At 35.5% G+C, this 11,463-nt stretch overlaps 1 protein-coding gene across 1 annotated transcript; it reads right to left on the bottom strand.

Moving 5' to 3' along the window:
• Positions 1-2,777: 2,777 nt before the first annotated feature.
• LOC129000473 (gastrula zinc finger protein xLCGF3.1-like) lies at positions 2,778-8,242 on the bottom strand. The gene is made up of 3 exons (XM_054427436.1): positions 8,157-8,242; positions 4,381-5,562; positions 2,778-2,784 (listed from the first exon to the last, which is right to left on the bottom strand). Exons 2-3 carry the CDS (start codon positions 5,520-5,522, stop codon positions 2,778-2,780), a joined length of 1,149 nt encoding a protein of 382 aa, XP_054283411.1. The 5' UTR covers positions 5,523-5,562; positions 8,157-8,242.
• Between the last annotated feature and the right edge of the window lie 3,221 nt (positions 8,243-11,463).

Below are 11,463 nucleotides of genomic sequence, written 5' to 3'. Positions count from 1 at the left end.
ACTCAACAGTCAACCATTTCAAAAATAGGGCCCCAGTGGTCACAACCACCACAACCACTGAGCTATAATAATAACCGTCTCTCTCGCAGTAGTAGGGGTCGCCGGAATTTTATCCCCCTGGAATTTTACCCCCAGTTTTTTACCCCCTGGCCGATTTTAGAAATTGAATGTTTGATTTTCTTATTTCTGTTTTTAATTAATTGTAAACATTTCATTATTTAGTAGCCTATCTTTATTTATTTAACCCCTCAAAAAGATTGTCAAATGGGTGGACCCCCTCTTGCAATGGTAACACTGGTTATAGTCATGAGATAACCGAATGGTTTTCATGAACGAATAATCAATCAGTTATTATTAGCGTCAATCGGTTATTTTTAGTTTATAGAATCGCCGAATTAATTTTAGTCATTATTCACTGTCCCAAACCACAACTAATTTTTATCTAACGAGAAACTGAATAAGCATTTAGCGTCAATCGGTGATTTTTAGTTAAACGCCAACTAAAAGCGTGCGTAGGGGTGGGTTGTGTTGCTAGCCTAGTGGTTAGCGTCTCGGACTTCGGTGCGGGAGGGACGGGTTCCATCCCCGGTACATTCACCAAACTTTGATCTCTCGTAACTTCTCTTGTAAAATGCCACTGGCGTAGAAAAAAAAAAAAAAAAACGATTTTCCGTACAACAACTAATTTTACCTGTACTCCAGGATCTGAAGGGGGTTGAGTATGCATGAAAAGGCTGACGCAATTTTATTTCTGATTGTTGTTATAGGCACTATAATCACGAAAACGCATGTTGTCGCCCCCCAGCGTGGTCGACATCCCGGGGGGAGGGGGGCAATATGCTGGCGGGTGGCGCCGTTTACTTAAACACCTACAGGGTGAGTTTTAATTGTCCCCTCCAACTTTTTCCTACATTTTTCCAAATATCAATCCCAGACCACTTCCAAACATTGTTGGGTAGTAAGTACTTCATTTTGACAAGGTGGTCATTTCCGGCCGCCATCTTGGATCCGCCATATTGGATGCAAAATTTTTTTTTCAAATGTAACGGTGGGGTTGTGACCCATTATTTCGAACTACATTTTTACCCTGATTACAATGCCGCAAACCGTTTTAAAAATCTTGATTCATTGTAAGGTTATGAGGGCTTTTTAAAACTTTATTTTTAGCCCATTTTAACATTCTGCATTTACAAACTAAGTCCATAACCTCAAAATAGGGCTAGATAAAGATAAGTATATACTACCAGTAATTGTCGACCTATTTTCACTTGGTTATGACTGATGTATTTTTTTCAGCCACCATCTTGGATCCACCATTTTGAAATGTGATAAATTATTTTAAATATGAAGGGGGTGTTGTGACCCATCATTTTGAACAACATTTTAAAGCTGAACTTAATTCCATGATCCGTTTTTCATTTTATTTTTTTTATTTTGAAATATTGGCATTTTTAACAAAAAAATTGCAATATTTCATAAATAAAACTTGATAACAAAAAATGGATTGCGGCATTGAGTTAAGCTTAAAAAAGTTGTTCAAAATGATGGGTCACAACACCCCCTTCATATTTAAAATAATTTATCACATTTCAAAATGGTGGATCCAAGATGGGGGCTGAAAAAAATCAGTCATAAACAAGTGAAAATACGTCGACAATTACTGGTAGTGTATACTTATCTTTATCTAGCACTATTTTGAGATCATGGTCTTAGTTTGTAAATGCATAATGTTAAAATGGGCTAAAAATAAAGATTTAAAAAGCCCTCATAACTTTAGAATGAATCACGATTTTTAAAAACGGTTTGTGGCATTGTAATCAGGGTAAAAATTTAGTTCGAAATAATGGGTCACAACCCAACATTTACATTTGAAAAACAAAATTTGCATCCAATATGGCGGATCCAAGATGGCGGCCGGAAATGACCACCTTGTCAAAATGGAAGTACTTACTACCCAACAATGTTTGGAAGTGGTCTGGGATTGATATTTTTAAAAATGTAGAAAAAAGTTGGGGGGGGGGGACAATTAAAACTCACCCTGTATAACTCTAGAACTATTATTGGTAGAACATTGAAATAGACATCAATTTACTCATAAAATTTTGATCTTTAAAAATGTTGCTGCGTTGAAATTCGTATCTTTGTTGGTTTTTTATTTTAGTTATTTTATCAGAGTCATTAAAGAAATAACCCCGCTGTAGCAAACCTGCAGACTAAGCGAATTTACACTCACCTGACTGGATTTCTATTAAAATATTGTCAGCTTTTCTGACAATTGTACTGAAAATTGTCAGCTTTATTTCCTATTAAAATAAAATTAATTTTAATGAGTTGGTAGGTTTGATGCTACAGGGAAAGTATTGAGCTAGTTTTATTGAAATGTTGATAGCTCAGTATGAAAGAAACAAAATTGCCAAATTTGATTAAAATATATCCATAAATAAACAAACTACACCAGCTTATTTATTCTCCATAAAAATAACATGGGAAATTTGAATTTAAAGTGTTTTTTAGCGAATTTCCCTATAGGGAAGTAGCTATTACCGTAGGTCTCATGGTAAGACTTAGGCCCGGGACCGATTTACTTTTTCATTTTGATGTCCCCAGAGGACAAAAACACCATTTGTTCAAATTTTTATATATGTATATATATATATATATTAATTTATTTTCTCTGTATATATATATAGTAAACAGCGCCCCCCACAATATTGCCCCCCTCCACAACGGGATGTCGACCACACTGGGGGGCAACAACATGCGTTTTCGCGATCACTTTAGTGCCTATAACAACAATCAGAAACGAAATTGCATCAGCCTTTCATGCATACTCAATCCCCTTCAGATCCTGGACTAATGATGATGTGATGATAAACCGAATAACATTTAGTCAACAGGCCTAACAAGTACCTACCTTTTTTTTTACTTATCTGTATTAAATAAAACTCATTAAATGTTGATGCATTTTTCGTTGAAGTCTTCAATAGAGTACATTGGATTTTCAGTAAGGATTTGTTTTAATTTTCTTTTGTATTCTTTTAATTTTTAGTTTTAAATAATAGTTGGTAATTTGTTAAATAATTTTCTTCCGTTGTAATAAACATGTTTTTCATAAAATTTTGTTTGGTGGAAAGTAGAAGAGAATGTTTGTAATTTTCTCAAATCATAATTCTTCTTACATAATTCATAATTTTTCAAGAATTTCTCAAAATTGTTCTTTAAAAATAGTAATGTTTCATAAATATAAATTGAATTGAGTAAAAGGTCATAAATTGGTAATTTTTAAATATTTTTTAACAGAATTGGCGTGGTTTTAAGTTGTAATTAAAAATATCAGTTTGTAATGATTTATAGGTATAACATCAGAAAGATAAAAATAAAAAAATCTTAATATAAATTAAACTGACAAACTTTGTTATATCACCAAATCGCTAGGTAAGACTAATTTAACCGAATCAGGATAAAATAATCTAATTAGTCCGTTTAGCATCAATATTTTCATTCGGTGTTTCCCACCACTACTACCGTAATCAAGTACAGTACTTCAAATGCAATTCCAACGTGATCAATTTTAGCAAACTCTTATTTTACGTTCAATGCACGGATTACAGTTATTGAGTTAGGCCTATATGAGAATGTTTTTATCAATAGCTACTCATGTAGGTAAAATATACTGTATCTTGAATACAGAAACATTTGTTTATTGCCCGTTGTTAGGTTTTGCACAACATATAGAAAATGTTTACACTACAATAAACAACATAATATAAAATATATTTAAAAATTCCTATGTGAAATAACTCAAAAAGTTTGAGAACTGTTTAACATTCTCAGAGAGTCAAAGCAAATATTGAAGTTGAAAGAGTGGCAAATTTTAAATCAGTAATTAATTCACATCAATCATTTGTTATTATTGACTAGACTTAAATGCGACACAAATCTTCAATGATTAAAAAAATACATTATTTATAATGATGTCTTAATATTTCAACACAAAATGCAAATAAAAAGCAGAGTAAAAAGGCAGTAGGTTCTTAGAAAAATATACAGTAAGAAATAATTTACTAATTTAAAATAATAACTTTCATAAATATAGATTTTTACGAGCCAACAATACTAAAGTTCGTTCCTCATATAGTCCTATGACTGTGTCGAGGGGAGCGAGCTGGTTGGGGAGCGAGCTGGCGTAGTGGCTAGAGCGCGGGACTTCGGTCCGTGAGGTCCCGGGTTCGATCCCCGCCAAGTCACCAATGGATTTTATCTAAGTGATAATGCCGCAACCCCTAGGTCTAGCCTGAAGTAATGTGAAAAACAATCCCAGGCTCGTGCCTAGCGTCCTAGGACAAAAAAAAAAAAAAAAAAAAAAAAAAAAAAAATGACTGTGTCGAGTCATCATTTTCTGCCTTAACATGTTTCAACAAATGTCTTTTCAATTCAGGTCTTCGTCTGAAAGTTTTATCACAATGCGGGCATACACAGGGTCGCTCATCCGTGTGAGTTAGCATGTGAGATTTCAAGTGTGACCTTTGTGTGGTTGTTTTCGGGCACAAATGGCACTTAAAAGGCCTCTCACCAGTATGTGTCAGAATGTGTGCCTTCAACACTAGCATTTGAGTGAAGGATTTTCCACATTCCTCACAAGTATGAGGTCTTTCCCCGGTGTGTGTTCTCATATGTAACTTCAAAAATCCTCTTCTCAAAAAGGCCCTTCCACACTCCGTACAATGATGATTTCGCTCACCTGTGTGAATGAGCATATGCTGTTTTAACACTACCTTGGATGTAAATGACTTTTCACACACAGTACACTTAAAAGGCCTCTCCCCCGTGTGTGACATCACATGTACTTTTAAACTTTTCTCGGTGGCGTAACTTTTGCTGCATATCATACATTTAAAAGGTCGCTCGCCATTATGACTTGCTATATGCGCCCTCAAACGACTATCAGATGTGAAGGTTTTAGAGCATATCTCACACAGAAAGAGATTATCACCAGAATGAGTTGACAAGTGTGACTGTAAATATTTCATGTTTGAAAATGTTTTTGGACACGAATCACATAAAAATACTTCTCTTGTATGCATTACCATGTGCTTCTCCACCATTGCTTTGGATAGAAACGTTTTGTTGCAAGTCAGGCATTCAAAACTGCACTCAGGAGGACTCTCATCGTTGGTGTGAGTACTTAAATGTAGTGTTAACATTTTTTTACTGACGAATGTTTCTGAGCAGATCTCACAGAGGTAGGTATTTTTGTTGGTCGTAAGCTTACCTTTCCTGGATTTTTTCTTTGGTTTAACGTTTTGAAGACTTTCTGAACACTGATAATGTTCTAAGTGGGTTGATAAATGGGAACTTAAGCGGTCCTCATTTAGGAAACACTTATCACAAATCTTACAATAATAACTCAGAGACTCTTCCTTAGTGTTAGAGTAAGAATAGTCGGATCGAGAAGTAAGATTTTTGGAGGTGCTTTCTATTACTCCGCCTGCTGCATTTTCACGTTCATCAGCGGACTCCATTATTGTTTGTCTTGTAATCACTCTTTATCCTTGATGGAACCTAAAACCAAAAAAATTTGAAACATAGTGACTAAATTCTATAGACATAATATTTAAAAATGAATCCAAGCATTTTGGATTCCATGCACTACACATAAGTTACAATGCACGTTTTTCAGATGCATACAGTATTTCTTTCTCATATTTACTAATTAACTCTTTAGCTTATTTCACATATAGGAAATAAGCTATTACCGTAGTACTCATGGTAAGACCTGGACCCCAAACTGATTTAGCGTACTTTTTTTTTCAGGCGGACTATGAGAACAGGGTTTTATGGCACAAAAATAGGGTTTTCCCATTTTTGACCCTAAAAACACAAAATTTCACAATTTCTGTCCAAACCATTTTGTCGAGCTTAAAAAAAAACAAATAATTTAGTATATTGAAGCGTTATTGTGCGCCTGAATGTTACGGAGAAAATTCTAAAAAATTGTAAATTGACAATTCCCATGTTATTCTTATGGAGAATAAGTCGTCTATTGTGGTATGCTTGTTTATAACCATATTTAGATCGAATTCGGAGAATACATTCATCATTTCTTACTAAAATATTGACATATAAAAAAACTCTTTTTTACCCTCTTGGTGGCAGTGAACCTAAGTACCGTGTACTCATTAAACTAACCACTAACAGTCCTAGTTAAACTAATTCTATTTAAATAGGGAATAAATGTGATCTTTTAAGGAGGCATTTTAGTGTACATCCAATCAGGCTAATGGAAATTTGCTTAGTCTGCAAGTTTGCTGGGGCCCGGGGGTATTATGATTTAACCATGTGAAAGATAGATCCATATATAAATCCCAAAGTACCCATGAACTTTTGAGAAAACTACAAGCCACACCCCCATAAACCATATACTTAAAATGTTCGTCATGACGAGAAACCTTGTGCAAAACTATCCATCAATTATTTCATAAATTGCCCTCTAAGGTGGTAATTCCTTTCTAAAGGAAACTTTCCCAACACATAAATTAATGTTAAAAATACCTCAGCTGTACTTATTAACGTATGTTATTCTTGTATTGCTATTCAACAAACACCATAACTTACCAGTTTTCATCCACAATGGCCTACTCCTAGGCCTATGTAAAAACTAAAAAGCCATAGCATTAGCTTGGGCTATGGGCCAAAGAACGTAGGCCTATTTTTAATCACAGTGAAGTACATCACACACTCAGACGACATATTTATCAGTAACAGCACGCCAACTCATCAAATAAAGTTAAACCGACCGATTTTACGAGTATTTAACGCCGACAACGACACAATATATCTACCTACACGCCGGTAATCGGAAGGTTAGATATATCAGTTAATCTTACTTTCACGATCATATTTTCCTTTTAATCCACGTATTTCCGTTCCAAAATTTGATTTAAAAAAATTTAAGTAGGCTAGCTTAAATTTTATAGACTTGAGTCTAGACCAGCCAGTTCCTGCCTGACAGTGACTAGCGGTGGCTATTGTTTAGTTTTATTTTAATTAATTAGTTTTAAAGTTCTGTTCGCTTAACAAATAATTACTACGTCTAAATTATTTCTTGTTTTTCGTCGTTTTGTACCCCAAGACTTGTCGTCTGAGTTCTTCTTGACATGTGATCACTTTTCTCAAATCTTTCGCACAAGAAAACTCGTTTCAGTACCGCCAGCTTTCAGCTCAGATCTAGTCCGGTTAAACCTATGTGCTGATAAAAAATTTTCCGGTTAAACCGATGTCCGGTTAAAAGGTGTCCGGATAAGAGGGAGTCTACTGTATTTGGTTTCAAAACTACTCGATTTTATTTCGCATTAAGTAGAGTATAAACAGCTGTTTGCTCTCCTCACTCAGTCCTCAGTGCGGCTGCACTTTACATTAGGTCCTACACTCATTCGAATGAAAATATCGATCGATATATCGATTAATCGATTGTTTCATTCGATATATCGTAAGTTAGGTAAGGTTAACCTAACCTAACTAACCAAACGATACAGACTATCGAATGAAACAATCGAATAATCGATATTTTCATTTGAATGAGTGTAGGACCGAGTAAGTAAAGTGCAGCCTCAGTCCACATTCGGACCCATCCAGACCACGCTATAATACCATCAGTACCACTAAATGAACCTTAGATTTAAAATTTTAACCTTCGTTTTGCATCCACTTAGGAAACTCTCAACAAAAACTGATTGCATTTTTGGATTCAGCGTGAAAAACAACTGTAAGTAGACATCAAAAAATTACATATCGCGTTAGACATAACTTATTAAATAATTGCCACCGAGGTTATTAATCAATAAAAAAGAAAATCTGTGTTTGGGCCTAGTCATTGGCAGTTATATTTCTAGGTTATAATTGGAAGGTAGACCTAATAAAGGCTAATCTACATTGGCCTTGGCTTTGTGTAGGTGGATCGGTATTTTCTAATAATCTAAGCTCTCAGAAAGACACAGACCTGTAAATGAGTTTATCTTTTCCAAATTAGGCCTAAATAAATGTGTATTAAAATAATTACTTAATAAAATGTAAACTGCCTAGGGCTAGGCTACGCCTATGCAAACAATTAGATAAAATGATGTTCTTGAGTTAGGCTATAAAATTATTTTACACACCTTTTGTCCATTATTGTCTCCATCATTTTTAAGTCAGAATAGGCTGTGCAAATGCAACCTCCTCAAATCTATTTACCCGCAGATTTGATGTTGCGTTGATGAATAAATTCAATCAATCAATGTTTTGTATTAGTATTATTTAATTATTTGCTTTTTCTAAACTTTTCTTTCTTTATCATCTTCATTCTTCTCTTCGTTTCGGGTTTCGGTTCGGTCTGCTGAGTGCTGACGGTCTCGCCTCGGTCTCTGTCTCCTCACTCGTTCAGCTCAGTCCTGTATCCACCCAACCCACTCCACTCTCAACTCAGTAGCATACTAGCATTGACTATATAGTCAATGTCAGTAGTCTCCTCCTCAAATCTAATCAAATCATTTTATTGAGCTAAAATTGACAATATTGCATTAGCTAAGTCATGGTACAAACGTACACTATTAAAATTGTACAGTTTTCCTTATTTTCATTAGACTATACAGTAAGGTATTTATTTACAAACTATGGCTAGACAACAATAATTACAAAGCTCAACTGTGGCTATCTGGCTATGAGCCAGGGTTTACAGCAGTCCCAATTCCTGTGGTCCAATTAAGAATTCTTGGATGTGTAACAGGAGATATAATATTAACCTATTAACTAACTGTCGTTTTATGCATCTTTTAAATTTTGAGAGGTCTGATTCCAATTTAAGATAAATGGGAAGGCTATATACAGTTGGATGTCATTGTAAAGAGTATGTTTTTCTGCAATATGTAGCATGTTTAGGAATTCCTTATTAGGCAAATTCCTGATAATTATTTTTCCTTTCTTTCTTTCTAGATCTTTAATACTAGGTGGCGTTCGCAGATGCATCCACAAAAATTGAGCGGAGTCATCAAGGGTTCATATTATATTGTTTTTGTCATACTGCAGTAAAACAGTCGTTTTTAATGCATGCGTTGCGGGTCTAAAGTAGCATTTTTATTCCTAAGGGATTAAAAATCGTTTGTAGTCTCTATGGAGTAAAAATCAGCTGATGACAACTCAGTTGTCAATTTCTATTGTAAACGATTGCATGTATCAAATATGTATAGATTCGTGCTTCGTAATCATTTTTAACCCACAGTATACAGTCTCTTCCCATAGCATTTTAGCATTGCAGATACATTAATCCATTCCCACACTCAACACTGCTCACCTTTACTACTTCCTTCACCACCCCCTACGTCGTGGACATGTTTCCTTCTCTTCCCATAGCATTTTAGGATTGCAGATACATTAATGTAATTGCCAAAGGCAGTTCCCCCCTTTCGCATTGCTAGCCTTCACTACTTCTTTCTTTCTTTCACCATTTTCTATGTCATGGGGATGCTTCCATCCCTTCTCATAGCATTTCAGCATTGCAGAAACATTAATCTAACTACTAAAAACGTTTGAAGTTCATTGTTGGTGATGGTGAGTTAATGTTGTTCAAAGGTTTATTGCGGACATTTTCCATCACGATTGTAAAAAACAATACACAACTGCATATTTGCTAAATATATAGCAGTGCATATTTTTGACTGCTACCTTCTGTAGTGTATTCCAACTTAGGTTGGGCGTTTGTGTATTGTTAGTTGTAATGTGTTAGTTGAGTTTTTTCACCTGAGGACGGGATCAGATTCCAGATCCCGAAATGTCGTGTATTGTTTTTTACAATCGTGATGGAAAATGTCCTCAATAAACCTTTGAACAACATTACTACAAACGGTTTCCAGTTCCCACACTCCACACAATGCTCACCTTACTACTTCCTTCACCTCTTCATACGTCATGGACCTGTTTCCCTCTCTTCCCATAGAATTTTAGGATTGCAGATACCTTAATCTAATCTTCATAAACAGTTCCCACACTCCGGGTAGCTCGCCTTGACTTCTTCCTTCACCACTTCCTATCCTACGTCTCGGACCTGTGTCCCTCCCTTCCCATAGCATTTCAGGATTGCAGATCCCTTAATCTAATCGTCACAAACAGTTCCCACAGTCCGGACTGCTTGCCTTTACTACTTCCTTCACCACTTCCTACGTCATGGACCTGTTTCCCTCCCTTCTCATAGCATCATGATTGCAAATACCTTTAGTCTAATGGTCATCAACAGATCCCATACCCGAACAGCTCGTCTTTACTACTTCCTTCACCACTTTCCTACGTCGTGGACCTGTTTCCTTCCCTTCCCATAGAGTTTTAGGAATGCAGATACCTAAACCCAGACAGCACACTTTCTCCTCAGGACATCCCACGGATATTGCGACAGGATATGCAAGATATCCCATAGTGGTCCTATGGTCAACCTGGGATATCCCAGGATATCCACAGGAATGCGTAATGTCCCCGCCCGGGGATGTCCTACGGATAAGCTCACAGCATATCCGTGGGACATCCGAGGTCATCCCAGGGTAGTCCTCAGGACATTCTCAGGACATATGGGACTACTATGGGATGTCCCTGGGATAAAGTATGGTCTGGGCCTGAACATAAAAAACACAAAATAATATAGATTTAGTATGAAAAACGCAATTATAAGTTTAGTAAATTGATTAAATAGTAAATAAACACAAATTTTGAAGAAAAAAACGAGAAAAAAGTTTTAGGCCCAGACGGGTCTCGAACCTGGTACCTTCGCCTTATGAGCCTCTTGCCATATATAAAACATACTCCCTTAGGTTAGTCTATGCTCTTACCTAACCTCCTGAGCTATCTGCGCTTAATGATTATGGGTGTTTTAAAATGGTGAAAGAGTAGCCGACAGTTGCAATGGTCGCAATACTTAAAATATTTTTGATACTACAGTACCTATATAATATGATTCTGTTAATCTGTTTAGGCCTCAAGTAGTTGAATTGTTTTTCTGGTAGATGGAGAGGATACTGGTATTTGAATATAGATTATTTAATTACCATTAGATTAGCACTGTTATAATTGATTGTTATATGATTAAAATTAGTTTTTGATTGTTTTATTAATTTAAAGTTAGAATTTAATTCACATTTCACACAACTATGATAGAACTCTGGTTTTCCTGAACTTACCCAGTGGTAGTAATATGTCAGTAAAGTTAAGTCAGCCCTTGCTAGCCACAGTATTAACAAGACATATTTTCAATCTGGGAAACCTTAAACTTTTAAAACAAATTATAAAACCTCAACATCTTAATGCGTGGGAATCTTATTTTTAGAAAAAAAACTTATTTGTTAAATAATGAAGACGGCCCAATTATAAATTCGTAATTACTGAAAATAATTACATCAAGAACAACACTGTAATATATCCAAAATTCAAAAGATTAATTTTTCT

This window comes from Macrosteles quadrilineatus, unplaced genomic scaffold (assembly GCF_028750875.1).
Source record: "Macrosteles quadrilineatus isolate MER2022 unplaced genomic scaffold, UCM_ALF_1.0 Scaffold_8__2_contigs__length_117827958, whole genome shotgun sequence".
Classification (NCBI taxonomy): domain Eukaryota; kingdom Metazoa; phylum Arthropoda; class Insecta; order Hemiptera; family Cicadellidae; genus Macrosteles; species Macrosteles quadrilineatus.
This window is presented reverse-complemented; position numbering and strand designations above follow the sequence as displayed.